This window comes from Echeneis naucrates, chromosome 22 (assembly GCF_900963305.1).
Source record: "Echeneis naucrates chromosome 22, fEcheNa1.1, whole genome shotgun sequence".
NCBI lineage: Eukaryota > Metazoa > Chordata > Actinopteri > Carangiformes > Echeneidae > Echeneis > Echeneis naucrates.
This window is the reverse complement of record NC_042532.1, coordinates 15,696,998-15,724,492: the sequence shown is the minus strand read 5'-3', so window position 1 is coordinate 15,724,492 and position 27,495 is coordinate 15,696,998. Positions and strand designations below refer to the sequence as shown.

Below are 27,495 nucleotides of genomic sequence, written 5' to 3'. Positions count from 1 at the left end.
AATCCGTGCTGGTCTTTAGCCTCTTTAATAAGCTGAGAGGCTGGGGAGCACCGTCTGTTACCACAGGATAGGGATAATCCTTTTAGGCAACAGTTTACCTGGAATCAGTTAGTGGACACTTCCTCGCTCGGACCTGATGAGTTCCTCAGTGTGAGACAGGACACACACTTGCTCAGATTCGCCTGCAGTCCTCGGCCTTGGATCTTGTGGGATACGTACTGATCTGCCTCACTCACCGGGAGATCTTATATCTGGATATATCTGGATATCTGGAGTCATTCAGGGGGGAGGGAGGGTGGGATCTTGTTGGGGTACAGGCCGACTCTGAATCAGGATGACGGGGTTTCAGAAGCTGTTTAACGGTCTGGTGTCGGTGAAAATCAGGGCGTACGTCAAGGACTACTGCAAGAGGAATGGTCTCCTCACGCTCTCTGTCTTTGCCGTGGTGACCGGCTGCGTGCTCGGGTTCCTGCTCAGGTCGTTCAACCTGTCCACACAGGTATGGATGAAGGGATGGAGGTTCAACAAGAAGCAAACCGACTGGTCTGAAATCTGTACACCGTAATTAACGTTGCGTGGTAGAGACGGCAAAGATCAGGTCGGAAGTTAGAAGAAAGGGAGAAATAGTTAAAGCAGAGAGAGAATTATTACCTGATGGCACTTCTCATCAGGTTTATTCAATTTTATAACGTCTTGCCGTTCGTGGTTTTCATCTTAAAGCCCAAGACTTCACTTGTTTGGTTCAGGCTCATTGCCCTCACTGCAGGCGGTTGTTTTGTGTAAACACAAAAAACCCTCTAAAAACTGTGAACAGGGATACAAGGATTATTTAGCATCTTAAGAATCCGGAATTGGTGGAGACCAAAAGAGAGATAAAAGAGAGGAAATATTACATATTCAAACTCAGTGTTGATACCGTAGGAAAGCTAACAACTGAAAAGGTCATGCAATGTCATGTTGATGTTTATAGTTTGTTTCCAATAGTTGCCAAATAATTTTGAAAAGGCCAAATGCTCTCCTGATGTTATGTTAAAGTGATGTAAGAAGCTCTTAATGGGACAAGTGGCTTACCTGTGGTGGCGAACACTGAATCAGTCATTTGTGTCCAGCTTGTTCTGCAATTTAACCTTTGTGATGGCAGCAGCTCATTAAAACTACACGCTCATCCCCATGAGTAAAGAAAGGAGCTGAGAGAGAACGAAGAGCAGCCAAACGGGCAACGTTCACATCTAAGCCACTTAGTTACGCTCTTTACAATGTTTAAAGGAAGTTTGATATGTTTGACACAGATCCGTCATTTGATCTTACACAAATTTTAGTGTTGTGCAACTTAATTAATAAATCCAGTCATATTCATTTAACACTTAGAAGTTATTAAAGAAGGGGATCCTTAAAATATCAAATCAGAAACAGAACAGATCTGCATAAAACTGCATGAGAGATACATTTTATAATGTTAGCAGTAAATGAACTCTCAAAGGGAAGCCATTTTGAATGTTGTCTCAGGTGTTTCTCTCTCACATTCACAGGCCAAGATCTACTTCTCGTTCCCCGGAGAGCTGCTGATGAGGATGTTAAAGATGTTGATTTTGCCTCTCATCACCTCCAGGTAAGAAAAGCCTTCATCTGCGTTAGACCAGTCTCATTTTCAAGCTGTAGCATTGCAGCCTATAAGATCACATCTGACAGTGTTAGGATGACAGCCATTCAGATGCTCCTTGAAAAACCATTTCCTCCTCCTCCTTCTGACGTATTCGGTCATAATTCAGGGGTTATAACTTGGACATAGACAGACATGATCTAATCAATCATTTCCCATTTCCCAATGCAGTCTTATGTCCGGCCTGTCAGCTATGGACACGAAGGCGAGCGGTCGGCTGGGGGTCCTCACCATCACCTACTACCTGTGGACAACCTTCATTGCTGTCATTGTCGGCATCGTGCTGGTGCTCATCATTCACCCGGGGACGGGCTCTGAGAAGGATGGTCACCATACAAGTTCAGGGCCTGTCATGACATCTGCTGACGCTCTGCTGGACCTCATTAGGTAAACATCCCCTTGACCAGAAACCCTTGTGACCTTTGACCTCAGACATGATTTCATTTAGTCTTCCTTCCACAGTAAACACGCTACTCCAGATTTTGACCAGGTTAAAGAATTTATAACTTGTTCTGATGGATGTTGAGATGAAAGAAAAATATAGCAAACCCTACATTTTGTTCTTGAGCAAAGGAATGGGCCAACCATCGCTGTCATCACTAGCTGGAATAAAATTAGACAACTCGGTGAAGATGTTCTTCTTCCTCTTAAGTACTTTGTGAGAATGGCTTAAAAGACCTTTCCTAGTAAATAGATTTTTTTCCTACATTTGTTGCTGCTCTGAGGGGGATTTTCCATTAGAAACACTAAGAAGAGATAGTGACACTGACAGTCAGCTATTTTCAAAGCAGCATGATTTCCCACCTTCACTTTGTTGTAAGAGCGTGGGAAATCCCTCTCCTGATAGGGGATTTTCAGGAGAGCGCTGATCTTCCACTCTATCTTCTTAGCATTGTTTTTCAGGATGAAGATTTGCTCTCTTTTATCACCTGGAAAAACCAGTAAAGGCTACTTAAATCCAGTGGAGATCCAGTTTAGGCTTTGTAAAGTCCCTGCCCTTCCTTAAGAACAGGAAGCTTCCTAATTGCAAAATCTAAAGGAATGAGTGTGATCCTTGGAGCTGACGTTAAAAGGTTTTGCAAAAAAACAAACAAACAAAAAAAAAAAACAACAGGAAGTCAGAAATCACGAACTCCTCAGGAAATAAACGGTAACGTCCTGATATGCTGTGAACTCTGAGGACTCCAAAAAAATGATGACAAAACAAATTAAATGGGAGCAAATTTGGAATCAAATCAAAAGATGAAAGATCAGCTTGTGGATGTGCATCTGATATGAAACTCTTATTGTCAGCAGTGTGCTGAGAAGACAAAGGAAAAAAAAAAAAAAAACGTCCTGCAGCGTCGCTCCTACACAGCAGGTCAGCTAAGAATAGGGTGGCAATTTAATTGTGATCTGTTAAGCCTGCACTTTCCCAGAAGGCTCTTGTGCAGTGTGAGCTCAATGGGATAGAGCTTCCAGTGTGTGTGTGTGTGTGTGTGTGTGTGTTTGTTCATGCTTACTGAAGGGCCATTCATGTCAGAGATCCACTAATACCTTCTTCTCAAACCTGAGTATTTTATAGCGCTGGGGTGTGTGTGAGCTGCTGTGGGTCAAAGGTCAGGTCTACATTTCAGTCCTCTTACGTGTTTGTCGAGCTTCCTGCCCCAGCTGCCAGTGTCACTGACGTACGCTGTATAAATACGGTGCGGTTCATGTCCAGGATGCTGACTGAATGACCGGTGGCATCTTTTCTAACTGTTTACTTACAGTTATATATTCACGATGCTCACCAGTAATAGTAATCAATCATATATGAACATGGAGGTGAAACAAACAAACAAAAAAAAACAACTAAATTTCTTATCTGGTTCAAATAATTAACATGATAAAAAAAAAGGTGAAAAGGCAAGAGTTTCTTTGCCCAGCTCTTCTGGTGCTTCAGATCACATCATTTTCAAAGCTTTGCTTCTGTTTTTGCTGGATTTGGCCTCAGATGGAAGTTTCTATCACACCATATGACCTTCATCAAATCCCATCCACTGCTGAGATGGGTACATCATTTGTATTTGGTATATTCGGCATGCTGTTTCACTGCACCACTGATGGGATGTTGTCTCTGTGCTGTCTTCTATAGGAACATGATCCCATCGAATCTGATCGAAGCAACATTTCAGCAGGTGAGCGGCCAAAGGGAGGAAACTTACAGTTGATAGTTTAACACTCATTAATGCGACGTGCAAAGTGCACCTACTAACAGATCTGCCTTTGCTCCCTTTCCTCCTTTTCCAGTACCGCACAGATTTGGTGCCCATCGTGCAAAGCAATGATCTAAAAGAGTCTCAGGCCAACTATGTGTACGTCATGCCAGACTACCACAACCCTCAGCTAGGCCACCCGGTCTTCCTGGAGATCACACCTGCGCCTGACATCAAGTATAAGATCGTCCCCAGTACGAGCAAGGGCATGAACGTGCTGGGGATCGTCATCTTCTCAGCCACCATGGGTAAGCTCATTATTCCATGAGAGGAACTTTAAGTCTCAAGTCTGCTTCCGTGGTTTTTCTGCTCCAACATTATAGTTTGTGTTTTTGACTTTCTCCTGTTTTTGTAGATTACGAGCTTATTATTTGCGGCTAAGCGTCAAAGTGGTCATGCTTTTTCAACGTGCAGTGGTGGAAGAAAAATATAATTTGTTTTAGAAAAGTTGCCCCTGCTTCTTATGTATCACATTAGATCTGCATAAAAGGGTATCGGCAGCATTACAGCTGATGATGAGGGAGTAAACTGTCCTATTCTGGCTTATTGATAATAATAAGAAATAATGATTATGCGATTGATTATTTATAAAAAAATATATATATATATTTGTAAATGGTTAACCAAAAATGAAAAGAAATTTGCTGCATGGCAGGTATCATGACTACAGACTACAAACACGTGTGTGAATGCTTGATCTGTTCTCAGGCCTGCTGCTGGGGAAGATGGGAGAACGTGGAGCGCCACTTGTCAACGTGTGTCAGTGCATCAACGAGTGCGTCATGAAGATCATTAATGCGGCTATGTGGTAAGGCTGCGCACACGCACGCACACACACACACACACACACACACACACACACCTACACGCATGCATCCAAAAAAAGACAGACAACACAGAGTTCACAGAGCAGAGCTGGATTATATCTAAAAATAGAGCTCAACAGGGTGTGAAGTGTCCTCGCTGCTTCTCACGGGGTGCCTCGAAATAACCCTGAAAGAGTTTGGTCCAGACCGTGTCTTGAAGGAACTCTGACTGAAAGTGATGATTTGTGATTTGATTTTATTTGCTTGTGAATGGAGCACAGAGGTATTTTCCTAAATAAGAGTAGATGTAAGACTGTTCATTAACTGCTCTACATGTCCACATGTCCTCTACATGTCTCGGGCCTGGCTGCAGGGGCCATGAGAGCATTAGCGAAGGCGGCCACTGTTGTTAGGTGTCCCCGTTAATCCAAAGGTCTTTGGCCGCGACATGACCATCTCGTATCTTTCAAACATTGCCTGAATTTACGCACAGGCATGCATATCAGAGTTTTCTTTCAAAGGAGCAAATGTTTTGTTTACATTCACTGTGACTGTCCTTAGAGTATAAAATACATGTTGCACACAAATTTCGAAAATATGACGCACAATGACCAAACATTGGTCGATAATGATAAGTAACACCTCAGAGTAGCTTTAAGTTAAAGCAGGAAGTTTCAAAATGAATTTCAAAGGTGTTTCTCTTGTCTTTGAAGGTACTTCCCCTTCGGTATTGTGTTCCTTGTGGCCGGAAAGATTCTGGATATGCATGATCCAGCCCACCTGGGGGAGAAGCTGGGCATGTACTTCATCACAGTCCTGTCCGGCCTGTTCGTGCACGGCCTCATCCTGCTGCCGCTCTTCTTCTACTTCTTCACTCGCAGAAACCCCTTCCCTTATATCAGAGGCCTTCTGCAGGCCCTTGTCATTGCTTTGGCCACATCATCCAGGTACGGGGAGAGTTATTTTTGTAAATCAGTTGATCTGTCGTGTAGCTCCTCCCACACCTTATGTCTTCTCCACGTGCAGTTCAGCCACTTTGCCAATCACCATGAAGTGTCTCCTGGAGAACTGTGGAGTGGACCGGCAGATCGCACGCTTTGTGCTGCCGGTGGGAGCTACCATCAACATGGACGGGACAGCTCTGTACGAGGCGGTGGCGGCCATCTTCATTGCTCAGGTCAATGAGTATGACTTGGACTTTGGCCAGTTGGTCACCATTAGGTGAGAACAGGGTCTGACTCACTGTCCTCCCACGATTATTTCTCTCTGTTGAGAAGATTGGGTTTTCATCCACGTTTCTTTTAAACAGTATCACGGCAACAGCGGCCAGCATTGGGGCAGCCGGGATACCTCAGGCAGGTCTGGTTACCATGGTGATTGTCCTGACCTCTGTGGGGTTACCACCTGCTGACATCTCGCTGATTGTGGCCATCGACTGGGTTCTGTGAGTGCCACTAAAACTTAATACACTGTATGGAGCGTTTTTTTGGGATGTTGAGAGAAGGTTAAAATCATTTTCCGCCCATTCCTTTCTCAGCGATCGCTTTCGGACAATGATCAACGTTCTCGGTGACGCCTTAGCTGCAGGGATCATGGCTCATATATGTAAGAAGGACTTTGAGAAAGCAGCCGCTGCTGCACCTTCGACTCCCACTCCTAGCAACAATGGAGGTGGCCCCAAAAGGGTGAGCTGGGCATCTTCTAATTGACTGCTTTTAAAATCTTTAATCTGGAGTTTAATGATGATTAAAACAATCCTGATATTTGGTCACATTTGGTAATCTCCTTTGTGGCTCAGGACAAAAACATGCACATTTGCATACTGAAGACATAAAATAAATGGATAACTTTGTAGTGAATTTCAAAAACTAATTTGGGAAATCCAACTTTTTAAAAAAAACTTTCAGTAACATAACTAATCGGGCTGCCGCTTGCATCTTCCCCACAGAGAGACACAGTCATCTCCTTTGGAAACCAAAGCGTGGCGCTGTCTGATGCCCCTCTGATCACACACCGCTGCGATTACGTGTTCGAGGTGGATGGAGACAATGTGCTGGAAAGACCCGTGGCCTGCTACAACCTCTGCCAAGTCTGACACACTTACACAAGATGGACATCAAGGAAATACTGCCTGCTACAGGTCATCAATTCAAAGGGGCCGACGATGGAAGATCCACTTTTTCCATCTTTTTCCATCTTAGATGAGACCAAGAATATTGTGGTGTCAGGGTTTAGCAGCTTGGGTCAACTTTGCCTGTGCCATGCTGAAAACAAAACTCTTCGTTGCTTGATGTGCACTGGGTGTCCTTGAGTTCTGACTGAATGACAGGAGGTGTGAAGAAATGCATTAAGTTTGACATATGATCTACAACTCACACTGACAGTTACTTGAACCCAAATGCACTTCGCAGACATCACATGTTGCAATTATATGCAATAGATGGAGACACGCTTTCATAGCCGGCCTGTCCTAATGTAGTCTGATTGCAGGTTTTGAGTTGCCTTAACCTGATCTCAGATTTGACAATGATCCTGAGAACCTGAAAGACTTGAAAGTAAACAGGAAGAGGAAAGCAAGGAGCAAAATGTGATTTGAGTTGTACCTTTATCTGTCTTAGAGGTAGATTGTATACTAAAGCAAACAATTATAACTATCGTAGCACAAGGAAACCAAATTCACTTGTGTTTTTATACATGCGCTTTTAATTTTGTGTTTTCTAATAAAAACCTGATTCTCTGGAAGGTTCTTTCAATGCATGATTTTACTTGGAAACTAAATTGGACAAAAGATGAATGACATTATGAATGAAAGAAGAGTTGGGAATCCACCACAGTAACTCCTTTCTGTGTAGTGATAAATTGTCATGTTTCTTTTTTTGTTTGTTTGTTTTTAAGCCATTCCTTCCATGGAAGCTGTCCTACCTCTGCCACTTGATACAGTTTTGCAATTCTTGAAAGAGTTTCGGGCAAAAAAAGATTTTCTTTGCGGGCTTTTCAACATCTCACCTTGAACACCATTTTTACATTTGTGCTAAGGCAGATTCTTCTGACAGCAGCTGGAGAAATGCTGCAGTGACGTCAGAAGCAAATTACTGGTCCTGCAGCATGCGATCAGCTGCCAGGTGAGTGTACAAGACAATTAATTCATCATGCGAAATACTCATTTGTACAAATGTCTCCAATTGTTGCTAATAAGTAAAATAGGTTATATAGTCATTTTACAAGAATACTATTGCACCATGTTTTTATTGAAATGATCAAATGTTAGAAGACATTTAATGGACTCCAACTTAGTGTTCAAAACCAAGATAAACAAGAAAAAAAAAATAAGAAAAGAACGAAAAAACAATGCATTAAAAACACTCCAATAAGTAACAAGTACGACTGAATACATCGTCAAATAAATATTTGCGCATCTTCTGGTGTAAAATTCACCACTTCCACCTATAAATTAAGGCAGAATGCAGTTTAATCTGACTGCCTGTAAAACAAATTCACTTGCATCGTTCATGCAAATCCAACGAGACTGCTGAGAAAACTAAGCAGTAACACAACGCAAGTAGAAAAAAGAAATAATGAAAAAGATGACTATCGCCTGCTGAGCAAGTCACAACGTATTGCACAAAGTTAAGGATTCTTCTTCACAAAACTAACATGGAAATTAAAAAAAAATAAAATAAAAAAAGCATTTATAAGACCAAAAGCTGAAGTTTGTCATGGAAAAACTCCTCTTAGAATAGATAATCTTGCGTAGTTAATGAGGTGGCAGGTGATTTATTGCTGAAGGGAAATGGGGTTTAAAAGTGTATCCTATTACGTACGGTTCCTAAAAATCATTTGCTACTTCCGACTATCACAGACTGTTCAATTAGCAGGCAGTTAAATTAGAAGCAGTAGTACCGACGCTAAGGCTCCTCCTCTCAGTCACCTTGAACAAGATGATTCATCACTAGGAAGAGAAAAAAAAAAGGAAAAAAAAAAAAAAAAAGACAAGCAGCACTATGCCCAAAAGATTTTCTGAATGGCCGATGAGATTTCACTTTAAAGTAACCAAAGCTCAGTCCTCATTAATTCTTACCAAAAACAGAAAAAAGTCCATAAGTGAGTTGGGCATCAAAAGCAGATTTACTGAGCCAGTTAATAAATATGTCTGACATTTGACTCCCAAACCCTGAAAGTGACCAGGTGTTTGTTAAATGTGTTGCTCATGAAACAGTTTGCTGGGTTTTCACTGATCTGGCCATGTCAGAAAAGGAGCCTCAAGGAATGTCAGCAGGACAGTCGCCTTCCCTTAACTGTCAAAGATTTAAATGACCTCACCTCAACTATTGGTCCACATTTTCTTAAATCTAAAAATGTAATCCATCTCAAAAGTTTAAAAGCCTCCAGTAGAAACGATGTGTAACAACCTGTTTTGCTTGAGCAGGGATCTCGCATCCACGGTGAAAATTTACGACTAGAATAGAAAAAGAATACAAAACTACAAATAAAATCTAAAAAAATGAAAATAAAAGAAAGAAACAAACCAAACAAAACTTTCAGCAAAACAAAATAAAATTTAATGGTTTATGTTCAAAGTCAAACAACCAAAACAAAAATGAAGAAAAGTAAATCTAAACTGAAATCATTAACAAAGGCCATTAATTTCTCTCCAAACTTGAGATAAGCACTCGTTAAAACAAGTTTCTCACTTACATTGTAACAAATAAAAAGCTATATCACTACAGAAAAAAAAGAACAAAAAGAAAATTAAGTCAAAATGAAAGAAAAAAACAAAACAGCTGAGCCTGATTGGTGTTCTCATTCAGCATCAGATATAGCCTTAGTACCTCTTCCCTGTCCCAAAAAAAAAAAAAAAAAAAAAAAAAAAACCAACAACAACAAAAATCCAAATAAACAAACAACTAAATCAAAAAGGTATGAATCTACTTTGTGAAAATCTGCTCAGAAAAACTCTCCTGGGGTTACAAGATCAAATCTCTCCGTCTTTGGTCCGTCTTAATTCCCTACTCATTGACTGGAGATGATTTTCAACAGGACTCTCCTTAAATACAACTCGGGAAAAAAAGAAAAAAGACTTTATACAGGGATAACAAAACAAACATTTCCCTCCAGGGATTGTGGTTTAAAACTGTTAACCTGGTAGGAGGGTGAGCAAAAGTCAAAGACCGACATCAAACGACTGATATTCATAGTAACTTAAAATAGATTGGTTAAAAGTGCTTTGCTCGTTAAATTGACTCCAAACAGCGAGTGGTATTGTTGGTCTAGATTTAAGGCATCTTTTTCTACTTTTGAGGATCCAGGGCAAAGCACTACTTTGCAAAAATGCAACAACTGCTGGCGCAAAAATATTGTTCTTTGCTTTCTTTAGCCTGTGAACTGTCCTCTAAAATGTCAACACTGAGAACTACTTGCAGGGCTTAGACTCATACTTTCAGTGCACCGTTTGCCTGCCTCCTTTATCCAGTCCCCACTGTCGTACATGCAACACATTTTTAGATTATTTTCAAATGATGTCTCAGGATTTTGCCCTCTATATCCTGTCCCTACAAATTAAAACTACTGAGTGTCCTCAAGTCCCAAGGATGAATATGAAGATGAAAAAAATGAAAAGGGAGAGAAAACAAAAACCAAAAAATATCAGCCTCAACACTCTTAGACAAGTACAAAGGTGCAGAAGAGTGAACGCTCATTTATCACTGAATACACTAAAAGACAAACTGATATACCAGACTTTACAAACTTTTGCTCTCAAATAAGTCTGGCACTGGGCCTCTCCTTTCTTTCTTTCTCTCTCTCTCTCTTCAACACCTGATTGTCCGGATCTCTATTTGTGGCCCTTGCTGGTCTTAAAGGACACTTGCAGTATCTTGTCTCCGAGCCGGTAGCCGTTCAAGCTGGCAATGGCCATGGCTGCCTCCTCGTAGTTCGTCATGGTGACAAAGCCGAAGCCCTTGCACTTGTTGGTGTTGAAGTCTCGGATCACCTTGACGTTGGTGACGGCGCCAAAGGGGCCAAACATCTGCCACAGGATGCTCTCGTCAGCATCTTGACCCAGGTTGTAGATGAAGATGCACCAGCCAGAGGTTGAGTTTCCAGGGACACCCACACCTCCCATGCCACCCATGTGATCGACACCCATGGGAGAAAACCTGGAATGGGAAGCTTTCTTATTGAGACTGTACACCTTCGGACTCACAATGTCTACGTGCATTTAAGATGCGTTTCAATCTCCTGTCTTCACAGCTCCTTACCTAAACCGCTGAGCCTGGTGGTGTAGTGGCCCTCCAAAGCGTCGGGACTGGTTGTGGTAGAGCTGAGAAATGAGCTGTGTGTTCTTCGCCTGGTTTGGGTTGGCTGCAAATTTCACTGTGATGGGCTCAGTAGCCCCTGGAGGTTTTTGGCCATTCAGGTTTTTCACAGCCTCCTCTGCCTCGGCTCGCTTGTCAAACCGGATAAAAGCCACCCCACGGGACACACCTAGGCACAGAAGAGCAGCTGGTGACTGCCTATTCTGGCACAAGCAGCAAAACTACCTTTCATGATAAATGGGGCTGCTGTCTGGTTACAATAACTCCAGACAAAAAGGCACTATTATTGCAAAGAATTTTAAAAAGCAAGGAAGTCATTCACCTGTCGTACCTGTACCCTGATCAACAAGTACCCGGGAGTTAATTATGCGCCCATAACGTGAAAACATGTCTTCCACATCCTTCTGGGTCATGGACTTGGGCAGGCCACTGATATACAGGTTGGCATCCTTTATTGTATCAGAGCTGGGCCGTGCGTATGAAACCTGACAACAGGGAGCAAGAAAGACTTGATTAGAAGTCTGATTCGTATGAACTAAATAAAGGTAAGAAAAAAATACAAGCACTAATAGCTATTGATTGTTGACACTTTAACACTTGTTTGGACTTAAAGACGATTCAATCAGGCGTTTAAGTAGCAATCATTCAATCATGTAAAAGATTCTATTCGTTTAAAAACCACACTTTAAGATAGAGAAAATATCACCCAAGTGTTTTTCTTTTTTTTTTTTTTTTTTAAGTCTTCAGAGTAAAAATGAGTGAAGTCAGAAACATAAAAGAACATTAAAGCCACAAATAAATGAAATCAAACTGATCAGAAAGGTACTTTAATTTACCCTTAGTTAAATGCATTTAATCTGACAAAATATGTGAAATAATATATGTCAGATATGGCAGTAAGTGAGTTGTAAAAATCAGTATCACTTCCTCGGGCTGACATGTACTAGCTAGTTAGCGGACAGCACAGGAGCCACAGGAGAGTTATATGACATCACATCTTTGGTTTGAGAATTGTAGAACACCTTATTGCACGTTACCTTGATAGTTTTGGACTGTAGCCTTAGTCCATTCAGTGTACTGATAGCTCTGTCTGCATCACTAGGGTTAAGATAGTTAACAAATCCGTACCCTAAACTGTGGCCTAGAGAAAAAAAAAGGAAAACAATAAAATAAAACAAAAAAACGTGGTATAGTTCAAAAAAAGCTGCAAACAAATAAATATTTAAAAACAAAAACAAATCTTAACATTGCATGCTAGTCTAAACAAACAAACAAACAAAGAAACTGTTGACAGTTAAACAGGGCTGGACTGGTTGGAATAAATAAAACAAGTCTATGCTGGTGAAAAAACTTGACAAAACTACCGCCCAACTCAAGCAGTGAAATCAATTTGGAATATCTTTCAAATAAAAGTTGCATTTTCAAATCACTGAGGATAGAGAAACCAGAAAACACTCCTCTAGCATCCTGATAATAAAGAACTGTTAATTTGAAAATGAGTGAGAGGGCAGGTTTGTTACCACAACTTGTATTCTTTTGCCAAGTTTGTAACAGGATCCCTTTGCCAGTTAAAACAAAATTTGTGTTTAAGCGTTGATCAGGTCTGTCACAGGTCTTATCACTTCAGAGCGTAGCATACCTGCGACTTTGTCTCGAATCAGCTTGGCGGACTCCACCTCTCCGATGCTGCTGAAGAGGCTCCTTAGCTCGTCCTGCGTCATGCTCTGAGGCAGGTAGTTCACTATCAGGTTGGTCTTGGCATCCTTTCCCTCGTCCCCTCCCATGTGGTCTTCATAACCGTTTGACATGTCATACACCTCCTGCAGGTCAGCCAGGTGGGACGCAAAAACAAAGCGAGATAAGCACACAGGGTATAGAGGACTACAGCTTTAATGAAATATAAAAAACAAAGGGCTGTTCTTAATCAAGGAAGATAAAGTTCAAATTAAATAGCCACCAGGAGCAAAAAGTTAAAATAAAGTAAACAATTAGTGTCCCACGCACGTCCTATAATTTCTACTCCTCAGGAAGGCCTCACCTCCACCACATCACCTCGAACGACCCCATTAAGTCACTGACAAGGACAGAGCAACACAGAAACTAGAGCATACAATGGGGACAACACCGCAAAGGAGATGCAGGTCTCTGAAGAAGCTGCCGTTCGAAACAATAATGTTTTCCCACAACGTGAGTAAACAAGAGAACTTTCATGGCCCTTTCTTGCAAAGCAGAAATAAATGCCCATACTGCGTATTAGGAGAATGAAAAGTTGTTGTTTTCAGCCTCTTCCTGCATCTCTGTTATCCTCTAATTTCTACATTACACCGCCCCCTTCCAGAAATCTGCCAAAGTTTGACACAACTTCAGTTGCAATGGAAATACAGAAAGTAATGTTCAGATACTAATACTTCATATCTTATTTCCTCAGTTTATAGTCCCTAGGTGTAGGTTGAGAACAGTTTAGACTGTCCAGTGTATTTTTTTTTTATATGACAGAAGAGAAGTGGTTGAAACTTATACGAACACAGAATGGTGTCTATTACACAAGCATGGGGCTGGATGTCTCAGTGCAGTGGTTTACCCTCAGCCAATGTGATAATCACAAAATGGAATGCACTATAAACTCAACATACAGTGGGTATGCATTTGTCAAGTAGGTAAGGAAATCTTATCTTCAGATTACCTAAATCTGACACAATTGGGTGCGATAACCTGTCTGAACGGACTGACATGAGTTTCCTGAACAATGGAAACTACAGCATCACTCAATAACACCTTTAAAATGCAGCTTCCACTGTCTGTACAGCAGAGACTGGTGTGGTGGACACATCCGCCGGTGGTTGAAATGGGATCAGGCTTGAAATGTGAAACAGTCCAGCAGTCAACCTGACAGAGGTCCTTTCATGCAAGAGAAGGGTTGTGATTGTGTATTCTGGTGGGTAAGATACACTGCCTGAGAGAATGAATGAGAGCCCTGTGCTAACCAGTCAACATGGACAAAGCTGGTGGGAGGTGGTGTGCCTGTTTGTTTGCAACTTCTCTTAATGTCATCTCATGTAGTCATCCCGCCTTTACAAATTAATAAAGTTCTGTACAATTCTCAGTGTGAGGTTTTTGATTTTTATTGAGTGTGCAAACAAACATTTTAACAATGCTACCATATAAACGGGACTTGAATTTTCAATCCCTTGTCAACAAGGTCACCAAAAATATATGATCACACTGCTGACATTCAGTGAACAAGGGCACATACTATAGTATGTTTGAAAAGCGAGGCAAGATCTTACACTCACTTTCAAGTACTTAATGTGTCCTCGACGAACTGCCATGAAGACACTTCACTGCTCCGGAGGCTGGATGGGAATAAAGAACAATCAAATGACATGTCATAAGTTTAAGAATAAACACGCCTCACACTTTTCCCAAGAACTAAAATCACAGCGTCGCACGAGAGGGAAAAAGTGATTTTTGCATGGCTCTAAAGTTGGATTATGGCTTTGTGGAAAAGATCAATCCACACAGACTCTCCTGGTTTAACTTTTGCTTCATGTTCAATAAACACTGATCCTGGGACCACCTCTCTCCTTCCCGTATTTCATATTTCCTGCATGCTGCTTTGTAAGTCTTCAACATATTGCTGCAATGAGGTGCATAGGTAGCTGATAGTGAATGTTTTGCAGTCATTTAACTGTTTGTCAAGAAACTACATGTGGCAATGGAGTGGGGATGATACACCCTAGAAAGACTTTCTATTTTATATCTTACTCCTTTCAATGAAAACCGGCAAGGTACGCAGTAAATTTTAATGACATAGCTAAATGAATGCAAACATTCTCTTGTTTTTGACAAACAACCGCCATTATTAAACCTTTTAAGACTAGAGGAGGCAACTTAGCCTCAACCTTTTGATTAAAAATCGTGCCTAAAACGTTTAAAAGGAACTGGGATTAAATTATTTGTGAAGCCTTAACATGAGAAATTAATTAAGAGGCATATCCCTTCAAGACAGATCAAACAGCACTAACGCTTTGGTTAGAAAACAGCGGGCATGTGTAACACGAGTGTGTTGTGCTGCTCCAATTAAACGGTTGTTCTAAATTACGAAGCATCGGACGCCTCTATTTACAGCAGAAACCCGATTTTACATTTCACCCAATGAAAGAGAGGCAACGATTTGGAGCAATGGTCTTCTGAAACAATCCCCTAGTGTTATTTTCCTTATACTGCTACCGCGCCACTGGTCCATGTGTGGCTCCCCATCTGGGAAACGTGCAGAGGCCTAGCTAACGTTATTAGCATTAGCAGGCTAGCAGCTCCATGCTTATCCCTGCAGGACTCGATGGACAAACGTTAACAACCGCGATCGACCACAAAAAGACAAAAAAAAAAAAAAAAAAAAAAAAAAAACACCACCACCAACAACAACGCCGCCGCCCCAGCTATGCAGCAACACAAACCAACGAAGCGTGTTTTGAGGATAATCTGGTAACGTGGCGGTCTCGTTATGAGACAGCTAAAGCGAAGCACCGTGGCCTTATTTTGGGTGATCGTCAGTTCATTGCGTGTCGGTCCCCGCGCCTAAACCCCAGCGGCCTGCTAACAGGCCACGGCTGCTAACGTTAGCACTTTAGCGTTAGCTCAACGGGGCCGCGGCAGCAACATGGCGGATATCTTGACAAAATTAAACAAACCCAGAGTACGGCGCGAGGCATTTGAGCGCATTTTGAGTCTTACCAGCGTATTGGGGGGGTTGGGGTGGGGGGTCGATTGGCGTTTCTGCAATGTTCTCCTGTTTTTCGGTGTTTTTCTAAGCAACGTTCAGTTCCCTCCAAGTCGACCTCACGTAGCGGAGACGCAGAGGAAGGAGCTACGTGCTGAGCCCGGCCACGCCCACTCGATTCCGGCCACGCCTCTGCGGCGGAGCCGTTGAGGTCAGCGGACGGGAGTCCTGCAAAATATGGCCTACTTTAACGGATACCCATTAGGTCTTCTTCTTCCTGTGTGGGGTGGATTATTGTGTATTATTGGGCATTATTGCCGCTTCCAATAGCTTCTCTCAAATTTTGTAGAATAAGCTTAGCCGTACGTTTTCTTTCCTTATTTTACTCCGAACAATAACAGAACAAACTGCATGCTCTATTTGACAAAGCACACAATCCTGGAGAATGTTTGTATATTACACACAGTGTTTTGTTTAGTTTGGTGTGTCCAGCCTCTGCTTTGTTCATACTTCCTCCTCCTGGGGCTTCCTCTCAACCTCACAATGCTCACTTCTTGCTGCATTGTGTGAAGTTGTGGAAAGCTCTTGCCTTTATGCCAGCTGTTCTGCCAGTCTTTAATGATGTAAATCAGGTTTTATTATTATTTAATGTTGATTCCCTTCAGAAATGTTCCCTAATTGTTTCCAATTTGAGACAAGCACAAAAAACATTAGAGAGATATCTTTCAATAAAAACATCAGGGATGGACAGTCACGGAGTACTGTACTGAAGTATAGTTTTTGAGTATCTGTTACTTTAGTATTATTTTGGGGGGATACTTTTACTTTCACTTCACTACATTTGAAGGACAAATATATATATTATATAAATATAATATATAATAAATGTTCCTCGCTACTTTTGCGCTAGTCTAACTTTACTTGTCCATTGTTTTTTTATTGTAATTGTTTTTGTAACAATTTCTGTGTGTTCCAGGTAAGAATATGGCCACGATGTATAATACTCATCCTACCTGGATTATTTCTCCATAAAGCTCGGCTCATTCTACGTTATACACCGTGGCCGTATTATTACATGGAACAAGCATTAGCTTGTATCCAGAGTTTGGATCTCTTCTGTGGACATCACTTACAACAACACGGTCCAACTCCTCATCACTCACAGCTGAATACAGGTCTGTCTTTCTGCACACACACACACAAAAGAAAATATTAACAACGAGAAATGTCCCTGTCTTTGTGTGTGTTGTTATGTCTGAAGCTGCAGAGTACTTCTTGTAAATTTGCGTCAATATCTTTGTCGGAAAGTGCGGTGTTCCTGTTCCCCTTTACGCTGATTTACTGTTGAGTCGTACGTAGTTGCTAAGTTACCGTGCGTACTTAAAGAAGAAACGCAAATAGAAACACAGCTGGGTGTACGGAAAGCGACGTGGAAAAGGCCAATGTGTATGTTACTGCTATGGTATTTATTATATAACAAAATCAATTGAGAATGCATTTGTTCGGCCATTCTTTGTCAATCTTTCTGTAATTGGATGCCAGCTAGCATAGCTGTGTGAGAGTAGCCTACGTTAAGTAAACCTCACTGCCGGATCACTTACACTAGTTAGTCGCTTCGAAATGGACTGCTAGCTAACTGGTTAGCATGCTCGACTGATGAATTGATGACATTATTTTTGACGTATAACGTTACTATTACTTGCCATGACACATTTCTGCTCCTTGGAAATACCCACCGGATAGTGTCCATGTTTTTCATAATTCACGAACTCGTTTAACACAAGTTTGTCCATTTTACCATAAAGAACATACACTGACATAACAAACGCTCACCCTGGCCACCCAAATATATCAACTTTGCGCCCTTTGGGAAACGGGGTTGGGAATTACGTTATGCCCTGGGTTGGGTTGTCATTGATCGATCAACCAGTTAAACTGTAGCGTATACACAACAAAAATTCAGCAACAAAGCATGGTGTTTATTTACTCATAAAAAATTATTAACAAATCAACAGGCGTGGAGTCGGAGCTGAGAAGAAGAGGTCACGTGGGGTGCTGGAGCCAATCACAGCTCACTTTGGGTGTCACGTCATCACGACTAGGTCACGTGACGTAAAAGTGCGAACTGGCGAAATAGCGCAAATGTAGGCTCCAACTCGACCAGCGCTGTGGCGCAGTGGTAACGCTGCCGCCCCATACCTAGGTGGCAGGTGTTCGATTCCCGGCTAGGGTACGTAATGTGAGTGTATGATGTAATATAACCCCGGGGTTAAGTGTAATGTATGACTATATATATGATGTAACTGTAAATGTGTATACACGAGGTAAATGTGATGTATGTATGATTGTAATATGATTATAGTATGTAATAAGTGATGTGTTATGTAATAGTGATGTAATGATTGTAGTATGATATGTAATGTAAAGGTCCATTCCCGGTGTGGGCACCTGAACGTGTCTACAGTTAGTTGGTTGCGAGTAATGGACTGGGCTAATGCAGATACGGCGCCCCCCCCAGGACCTAGGCCGAACCAGACCAGACCAGACCGGTGACGGTACCCCTCCCGGAACGGACCGAGACGAGACAGGACGAGACCACAGACTAGACCAGTAAAAGCGAACGAGAAAGGGGACATGTAAACTAAAATGTATTTTGGTGAGTTACTTAGTTTCTTCCTAATTGTAACCCCCTCCCCAACAAATGTTTTGGCCTTCGATAAGCCCCGCCCCCCTTGGTTACTCTTATTGGTTATTGTCTGTTGTCTGAAGTTCGGTAGGAAAATGTCCGGTCAGCAGGTGGTGATCAGAAAGGAAAAGAAAGATACATGGTTGAGAAATTTTCTATACAATTTACAATGTTATACAGTGTTTTTTTTTTTAAGGTGGTGACGGTGAATTTGGGACGAGAAACGTAGAGCAAGGTAAGAAACAGGGTCGTTAGCTTGTAACTTAAGCTAACTGGACAGCTCTAGTGCTAACGTCCATTAGCCTAGCTTGTATTAAAGCCCGACACGAAACGTTATCTTTGACAGAAACAGCTGAGTTTGGGAGCTCCATCAGAAAGGAAGAGACAGAGAGGGCTCCAGCTGCAGTCAGGTCACAGAGAAAGTGACATGGGGGGCAGAGGAATTTATTTAACATGTTGGCTTTATTTCTGCACAAAGATATTGACCGCAAATGTAGAAGTACTCCACCGCTTCAGACACAACAACACACACAAGGATGTTGTTAATGTTGTGTGTGTGTGTGCAGGCAGACAGACAGACCTGTGATGAGGAGTTGGACCGTGTTGTTGTAAGTGATGTCCACAGAAGACATCCAAACTCTGGCTACAAGCTAATGCGTGTTCCAGGTAATAATACGGCCACATATTCTTAACTGGGACACATACAAACATGGCCACGATGTATAATCCTCACCCTAACTGGATTATTTATCTGTAACGATCGGGTGATTCTACATCATACATCTTGGTCGTATTTTTAGCTGGTGTGTATCACCACGTTCCTTCTTCCCAAACTCAGCTCTTTCCGTCAAAGATAACGTTTTGTGTCGGGCTATAATACAAGCTAGGCTAATGGATATTAGCATTAGAGCTGGACAATTTACGTTAAGTTACAAGCTAACTGCTCTGTCTCGCACCTTGCTCTACGTTTCACCACCTTTTTAAAATATTTTTTCTGAAAATTTGTTCATCCTTTATTTCCTTATTCTTGTCTTTTCCTTTCTGGACACCGGACTGATGCTGACTGAACATTTTCCTTCCAAACTTCAGACAACACAAACAGCCTGGCATAGCAACAGCAACCAAGGGGGGGCGGGGCTTAGCGAAGGGTAGGTGGATAAACCATTTGTTTGGTTGGGGGGGGGCAGATAAAATACATTTCTGGCGCCAACAGGACCATGAAATAATTCATGAAATGGACTGGCATATTAAATTCTGTAAATAAGTCATCTCAGTGGGTGATTGGTTGTTTTTTTCCTGGTCCATATTCTCTGGTCTGGTCCGGCCTCGGTCCTGGGGGGTATCTTGCGTCAGCCCAGTCCATTCCTCGTAACCAGTTAAGCTAGCCGTGTTAGCTGCCCACACCTGAACTCGAACTGCGTCTCTCTGGTCTGGTCTCTGTTCCTGTTTACCACCAGTCTACTCTCCACTTTTTCTTGCTACACTGCATTTGTCTAAACTGAGCTAGCTAGAGCGTGCAGCCGCGACTCTAACTCACTAATTCTCGCCTCCATTTTTTGCCATCATCCTGAATCTATGACAAGAAGTACCATCATAAAAGGAGGCAGAGGAGGAACTGGACATGGAGCACACTGGAGACTGGACCAGACCGGACCCCTCCAGAGACTAGAGACCAGACCGGATCCCTCCAGAGACTAGAGACCAGACCGGATCCCTCCAGAGACTAGAGACCAGACCGGATCCCTCCAGAGACTAGAGAACAGACCGGATCCCTCCAGAGACTAGAGACCAGACTGGATCCCTCCAGAGACTAGAGAACAGACCGGATCCCTCCACAGACCGGTTCTTGTTGGGCCTCTTTAACTGAAGGTATGTTTGAGCTATAAACTGTCAGTAGCAGAATCACATCAGTGTATAATGACAGTAAACCTACTTCCCTTTCCTGTATTTCCTGAGGTATACCTTTACTTAAGTTTTTTTTTTTTTTTTTTTTTTTTTTTTTTTTTTAGCAAACATAAAATTTTGATCTGTACTTTGACTCAAGTAGTGAAGTTGTGCACTCTGTCCACCTCTGAAAAACATGTGCAGTGTTGGCAATAATAACTCATATAAAGTCATTCCATTACACTGATTTGTTTAAATGTGGCCTACAACTATTTGAGGATATAAAAGAGCACCAAGAAGTAAGAAATGTTTCTTCTTTTAAACTACAGCTCAGAAATGTCTTACCACACAGGCGGTCTTAAAAACGGCTAAAATAAAGTGAATGAGTGCAGCAGTATATTCAGAAGTTTGTATAAACCATCATCACAAATAATGCTATAATCATCATATCATCCATCACCACTTAAAAGCTGCATGTTTTGTAGTGTACTGGAATAAACTTGTATTAATAAGCAGCAGTGAAAGGGATAAGAAATCAGACACCTGTTTCAAAGTCAAGAACAATCATTCTGACAAGTCATAATAATAGTTGCATGTACAGAGTCCAGTGCTGTTCCATCTGCAAGTCTCTTTAGTTTTTTTCCAGCTTGTGATATCCCATAAAATGTTGGTACCTCATGAGCTGTCCCGCCGTCAGAAACACAACAAACTATAGTCAAAAGGGAGAGAAAGGAGATGGTGATTCTGGGTAGCAGCCAAATTAAAGAATTCTAAAATGGTATAAATACTATGAAGTGTTTCACACCTCCACCAGTAAAACTACTGGCGAGAGCCAGATGATAAAACTCAGTGTGAACTGTAGAGCCATCTCCAGCTTAACCTGGCAGCCCTGAAAGGATGAGATAGAAAATTTGAATTAGAAAATTAACCAAGCAGAGCTATTTGACATTCATGCTGAAACATTTTTGTGTTTGTGATTATGGACATTGTCTGACCTGTGTGTTTAACTGCCATGGCTTGTCCACAGTGCCAGTACAGGAGGAGAAAGTCGAGTTGCAGCAGCTGTGGGGAACACGTAGTCCTCCAGTACGGTTGAACCAAGAGGTTTCAAGCCAGTCCCTATAGTCATGGACACCACAACACTGCAACTAACAGGGATCAAAACACCAAATGCCCAGTCACTCTCAATCAGTATAAAACACCGCAAATCAGACAGTTATCATTATTGTTGTTGGGGATTTTCTTATTGTCAGTGTTGAAGAATTGTGAACAGTAAAGTAAAAGTGAATCTTATTTAAAACATTTACTTAAATAAAAACTTATGAATTTGTATACTTATTGACATACAGTATTTTTGTTGTACTTGTTTTTTTACTACTTTAAACTTCTACTTGACTAAAAGTCAGACAAAAATAGTAGTTTTATTGCACTAAAATGTGTCTAAATCAAAATTCAACTTTAAAATGTGCCCCCATTCGTAAATTCATGAAATAATACCAAACTTATGATCAGAGTTGGTTGCAGATGCTAACGATTGACAGTCACTACATGCACAGATTTGTACAGAAAGTGACCTATAAACTCTCAGTCTGTCTCTCTGTTAAGGCCATACCACCCTGAACACTGTCAATATAAAAAGCAGGGTTGGGCCTGGTTCTTACTCGAATGTGACACTGCCTGGAATATGAGCAGTACGTTTTTTTCACTTGTCAAAGGTGATAGCACCAGCAGAGGGTGATATAACTGCTGCTGCTTGTTCAGAGGAGACAATGCAGGTTTTCCACTTCTAATATAGATATCATTACAAGAAGTGCATCCAAGTGGCTCAACCATGCTGGTGTATGTGGTATGTCCTGCTACTTTTTGTGCTGTTGCTTTTTAGGTTTAGGAAAAATGTTATGCCATTTGAAATGCTCAGTTGTTTCTACATGGTGTATGGATGCCTACATAATTCAGTTCAAATATGTGATGGCCGAGCACGCACCTCCTCTTGTGTAGCATCTACAGCTTGAGAGTTTGGATCCTGGCTGTTGCCTGTGTAATTTTGAAAAACACCACTGAGGGAAGTTAAGTCTGAATCCAGCTAAAAACCAAACACAAGAAGACACAAAGAACGTAAACAATCTTTTTGTGGGCAGATAATGTTATAGTTCCAGTCCAGTGCAGATGCATTTTGGTGTGACATGGGTACCTTTATGGAGTGAAAATATGCCAATGCTGAAGCCGAACTTTGCAGGCAGAAGATCACAACCAGCAGATAAACAAACTGGAGAAGAGCATGTTTCATTAAGGTCCATACATTATAACACAGACAGATATTCCCTTATTCACTCAAACTGACAAGCCTACCAGTCCCTGGAAAAAGACTGAATCTCTGAAGCTCAGCCACGAGCCGAGGAAACCGTTGGTCAAAAGGAAAGCGCCACTGATGAGAGCGAGGATAGCAGGCATGATGATGTAGGTGTCACAAAAGAATAGCCTGCTGTGACTGTATTTCATCAGTAGATAGAATCCACTCAAGCCCACCACCAACCCCATCACCTGTTAAATAAAAAAAGAGTGCCCCAATACAACACAAGAGTAAAGCGTGCATAAATAATAGTATCTGTGACAAAAATGCTGTTAATAAGCTTGCATTTACTCTCTTATGCATTCATTTTTAACTCCATGTGACCCCATGTATGTGTAAGATAGTTTAACATGATGCCATACTTCAGCTACAGCAGCTTTATGTGTGTGAGCAGGCTGTCTTATTTGTTTCTAGTCTTTAGGTTAAGATAAGTGCTGATATCTTGTAACTTCATTTAAAGAATCAGTATGTTGTCAATTCTCTCATATCTATTAGTTAAAAGAAATCAGATAAAACTAATATTCAATGTGTTACAAAATATATTTTTGGAATAAATTGAAGTTATTAATTGAGCACTTGTAGCTGCAGATTAAGGGGCCTTGCTCTGAGGCCCCGGGTTGGTGGTGATTAGAAACAGACCAGTAATGGGGAAATCAACCCATGACACTGAAACACTGAAAGCTTCAGACTTTGTTCAGCATGGTCTGAACCAAGAAACCCATGTCTCTGTTAATGATTTAGAACAGATGGTTAAACCTTATCTGTTTTTTACACAGTCACAAGAAATTTAGTCTTTTCTACTTCCCACAAGACGTGTCCTGTTATTTATTTATTTTTTTAATGGTAGAAAATGGCAAATAAAACAAAGCACAATTTAAATTATATTATACTGTGAGGTAAAGTATAATAAGCTACTGAAATGTGTATCTTTTTGAATAGATGACCAATCCACTTGAAGTGTGTGTGTGTGTGTGTGTGTGTGTGTGTTCATACTGTAGCCGATTTCCTCTAAAACATAACTGTCATATGACCAGTGTGACTCAAACGTGAGTCTGTCTCGAAATACATTCACACACACACAACACAACCAAGATGCAATTTATCCAACATTTCCAACATTCAAACAGATACTGATTTCTGACATGTATGTTTGTAGTGTGTGATGTTTACTCTGCTGAAGTCCCACCTACCCACAGAAGTTGAGATTCCAGCTGAAGTGTTGTTTTGAGCGCGTTTCTCCTCCGTTCGCTCATTTTCACACTGCGGAAGGAGCGCGCGGTGATCAACGCAGACACCTCGAGGTTGGCGCGAGGACTGTACTGTCCTTTCTTTCTGCTATGACCCCCCCCCCCCACTAAAAAAATAAAAAAATCTACTTCCTCAAAAATGCGGAAACACGGCTGCAAGCTGGCATCCTCAAAAGATAAGATAAGAGAGCGTTTATTGTCATTATACAGCGGCTGCACAACGAAATTTTGGGGGCAACACTGAAGGTGCATTAAAAGGAAAAAAAAAAAAAACAGTTCACAAGGACAAGACCAAATAGCAACTACTGCTTATAAATAATGCTAAATCCAGAAATAAAAGCAGCATGTTGGAATTGCCCCTAGGTGAGGTAGATTTGACACTTAATTATGTTGCCCTACTGACTGGATTGTTCTGAGTTGTGGCTGTTTAGCGTCCTGACAGCCGAAGTGTAGAAGCTGTTTTTAAGTCTGTTCATCCTGCCTCTCCCTTCCACGATGAAGCCTGTAATTGTTATATTGCTGAAGGCCAAATTATGGTAATTCTTTCTTATTGCAGATTTGTAATTTTGAGGCTTTTGAAACAATTCAGACTGATTTGACGAAACTGTAAAATACTTGCTTGTTAATCATATATCAATGTTTCATTAAGCAGTTTTTTTTTTGTAATTAATAAATTTTTAATGTGTATTTGGTGCTTGGTGGGTTTACTGTCAGCTCTGTGTTCAGCGGTCTGTGTCAGAGTCTCTTCCTGCTCTAACAGCTCAGTGTCTCTGCATCTGGCTGAGGGAGGTTTTTGTACGACTACAAATCACTGTGTGAACACATCAGCACTATTTATCTCATGATAACTCTGACAGTAATAAACTGCAGCATCTTCAGTCTGAACTCCACTGATGGTCAAACTGAAGTCAGAGCGGCTTCCACTGCCACTAAACCGAGCTGGTGTTCCTGATACACGTTGGTTTACAAATTTTATCAGGAGCTTTGGAGACTGTCCAGTTTTCTGTTGGTACCAGAACATACCCTGATCACCATCGCTCCATCTATAAACATTCCGGCTGGTTTTACAGGTCAGAGTGACGGTGGATCCTGGACTGGCTGTCTCTACTGAAGGCTGAGTCACAGTCACCTGACCGCTGCATCCTGCACACAAAAACAAATGTGTCATTTATCAGCAGAAAGAAACGAAGAGAAAAGGCAGCACATCATGTCTGAAATGTTGCTGAGTGAATGAACCTGGAAAACAGCAGCAGGCCAGCGTCCAGATGAGGATGGTGATGAGAGTCATGGTGGTTGTGCTTTCTGCTGTGTTGACTGACAGATCTGAGTCCTGCAGTGTTGAACTCACAGGACTATAAACCTTCTCACTTCACTGGAGGATCAGCTGACGATGCAAAGCCTCCTCTCTATGGAAATGATCTCTCTGCTCTCCACAGACTGAAGGCAACGAGGGACAAACATCAGGAGAAATAATGCTGCTTGGATTTACACTAAATATCATCATCAGAGACAAGAAAATATTCATATTAGCGGAGCAGCTGAGGATTTAAGGATCAGTTTGTGTCCACTGTGGTTGGTGTGATGTGTCTGTTTGTTGTCTGTTTGTCGAGTTCAACGTAGATCATTATTTTTATTTGAATGACTCTTAAAATGAATCATTAACATTAAAAAACAACAAGTTCATTCAACCATTTATCAGCTGCTATTAAAGTGTGGAAAATGTGACTTTGTTACAAGGAGACTGTGATCGTTTCTCTGTCAGGTTTAGAAAAGTTCAAGAAAACTGAAGAAATAATCTTCATGTTTCAAATCATTTCAGTTCATATCATGAAACAAACTGTGTAGATGTGAAAAGTAGATATTTTTCTGTGTTATCAGAACAAGCAGAGATTGTTTTCAGTGGATAGATGATTGTTCACAGTGCAGGAGGTTTTTGTACGGCCGCTTAATGAGTTTGTATCACTGTGGAACACTTTTGGTGGAGGAACCAAACTCATCCTTTCCTGTAAGTATCCAAGCTTTCTAATTTCTTCTTCAAAATGTTTTAAGTGATAATCTACTTCAGAAGGTCATCATCCTAAATTTTATTTTCACGTATTTTAACCGATTTTCATATGTTCCATAATTTGTCTTGATGATTTCTTCGACTCCATTTAATTAAGTGTCACAGATGATTTATGATTACATTTGTGTGAAATTATGTCAAATTTCTCTTTATTCTATCCATTTTAAATTTGCATATTTTCCGTGTGAAATGTGATGTTTTTTTGTAAAAATGTATGTGAGGCACACTGTAGCATTTTTAACATTTCATCCTACAGCTTCTTTTTTATATCAAAATTTTAACAAGTGTTAAATATATTACTTAGTTAAATATATCATGTTGACGAGAGAAGTGAGTGACTTTACACATTAATTCAGTCCAGATTTTATTTTGCGTTCACAGTTCGTTGATTTGATGCAGTGAAAAGGAAGCGAAACAAGCAGATGACAAAGTCTTTCACTGTGCACAGATGTGACATTTTCCAACAAAGAAAATCTTTTCAGATCCGACTTATTTAATATCACAGATGATAAAACACATACCAACCTTTAATTTCATGATCACTGTGATATTTTTCCATCAAGCTAAATATCAGCTTATTGTCTCATTGCTGTTGATTCAGAGGGATGCAGACTGACAGATTCATTCATTTGTAGAGAAATTGTTCAAAACATGGCAAATGTATTTATTTGTTCAGCCCCGTGCTGCTTCTCTGTCTGATCACTGTATGATGACTCCCACCTGATCCACAGTCATGTTAACTTCAGTCCTGAATAGTAACTGTGTCCTGTTCAGCTGTGTGACCTTCAGTGGACGTCATTCTGCTCCTTGTGTGTCTCTGCTCTCCCCTCCAGCTGGCTCCATGGTCAGGCCCTCAGTCTCTCTGCTCCCCCCGCCCTCTGAGCAGCTCTCCGGGGGCTCGGCCACCCTGGCCTGCCTCCTGTCTGGCTACTCTCCTGAGGGAGCCGTGGTGAGCTGGGAGGTGGACGGCGTACAGCTGACGGAGGGGGTCCGGACCAGCTCAGAGGAGGAGAAGAGCGGACTGTACAGCAGCAGCAGCATCCTGAGCCTGAGCCGGGAGCGCTGGATGGAAGGAGAGCTGTACTCCTGTAAGGTCCTCCATCATGGTAACAGCCAGATCAAGTCCATTCACAGAAGCCAGTGTGGAGGCAAGAGAGTCTGACTGAAGCCCAGGACAGGAGGTCACTCTGGGGGGAGCAGGAGGAGCTGCTCTGATCAAAATCCATTTTAATGTTGTGTAATGTGTAGAAGAAGGTGAAGCTTTGTGTGTCAGAGAACAGCACTGCTGCAAACAGTTAGAGAGCCACGTGTAGAGCTGAGTGGATGTGACTGTGCTTCATAACTGATAACGTTCATGTCTCCTGCTTTTGCTAATAAAGTTTTAATTCAAAGACAACATGGTGAATTGTTTTGGTGTTTAGTTTTCCATCTTTGTTAATCTGACTGTAACTGGATCTGGTCTGTAGAGAATGAAAAACCTTGGAGTCAAACAAATGTGTCAAAACTAAAATTACTCCACTTTTTAT

General features: G+C 41.4%; 3 protein-coding genes and 2 gene segments (V, D, J or C); 2 read left to right on the top strand and 3 right to left on the bottom strand.

Annotated features, from left to right (window-relative positions):
* Positions 1-334: 334 nt before the first annotated feature.
* On the top strand, positions 335-6,798 carry LOC115036210 (excitatory amino acid transporter 5-like). The gene is made up of 11 exons (XM_029494340.1): positions 335-499; positions 1,530-1,609; positions 1,832-2,047; positions 3,777-3,819; positions 3,932-4,145; positions 4,606-4,705; positions 5,417-5,650; positions 5,730-5,924; positions 6,013-6,147; positions 6,241-6,388; positions 6,652-6,798. Exons 1-11 carry the CDS (start codon positions 335-337, stop codon positions 6,796-6,798), a joined length of 1,677 nt encoding a protein of 558 aa, XP_029350200.1.
* Positions 6,799-7,978: 1,180 nt separating this feature from the next.
* Positions 7,979-15,867, bottom strand: LOC115036410 (ELAV-like protein 1). The gene is made up of 7 exons (XM_029494601.1): positions 15,752-15,867; positions 14,311-14,370; positions 12,657-12,837; positions 12,055-12,158; positions 11,349-11,502; positions 10,961-11,186; positions 7,979-10,858 (listed from the first exon to the last, which is right to left on the bottom strand). The coding sequence occupies exons 2-7, from the start codon at positions 14,344-14,346 to the stop codon at positions 10,534-10,536; spliced, it is 1,026 nt and encodes a 341-aa protein (XP_029350461.1). The 5' UTR covers positions 14,347-14,370; positions 15,752-15,867; the 3' UTR covers positions 7,979-10,533.
* A 4,529-nt stretch (positions 15,868-20,396) lies between these two features.
* Positions 20,397-23,971, bottom strand: LOC115036418 (tetraspanin-3-like). The gene is made up of 7 exons (XM_029494616.1): positions 23,848-23,971; positions 22,657-22,848; positions 22,499-22,573; positions 22,292-22,390; positions 21,303-21,455; positions 21,113-21,196; positions 20,397-21,016 (listed from the first exon to the last, which is right to left on the bottom strand). Exons 1-7 carry the CDS (start codon positions 23,908-23,910, stop codon positions 20,939-20,941), a joined length of 744 nt encoding a protein of 247 aa, XP_029350476.1. The 5' UTR covers positions 23,911-23,971; the 3' UTR covers positions 20,397-20,938.
* Positions 23,972-24,712: 741 nt separating this feature from the next.
* Positions 24,713-25,288, bottom strand: LOC115036430 (immunoglobulin kappa variable 3-15-like). The segment is given in 2 exon segments: positions 24,713-25,047; positions 25,141-25,288. Coding segments are annotated over 2 exon segments (387 nt in total).
* A 683-nt stretch (positions 25,289-25,971) lies between these two features.
* Positions 25,972-27,365, top strand: LOC115036428 (Ig lambda-2 chain C region-like). The segment is given in 1 exon segment: positions 25,972-27,365. A coding segment is annotated over 1 exon segment (429 nt).
* Positions 27,366-27,495: the final 130 nt, after the last annotated feature.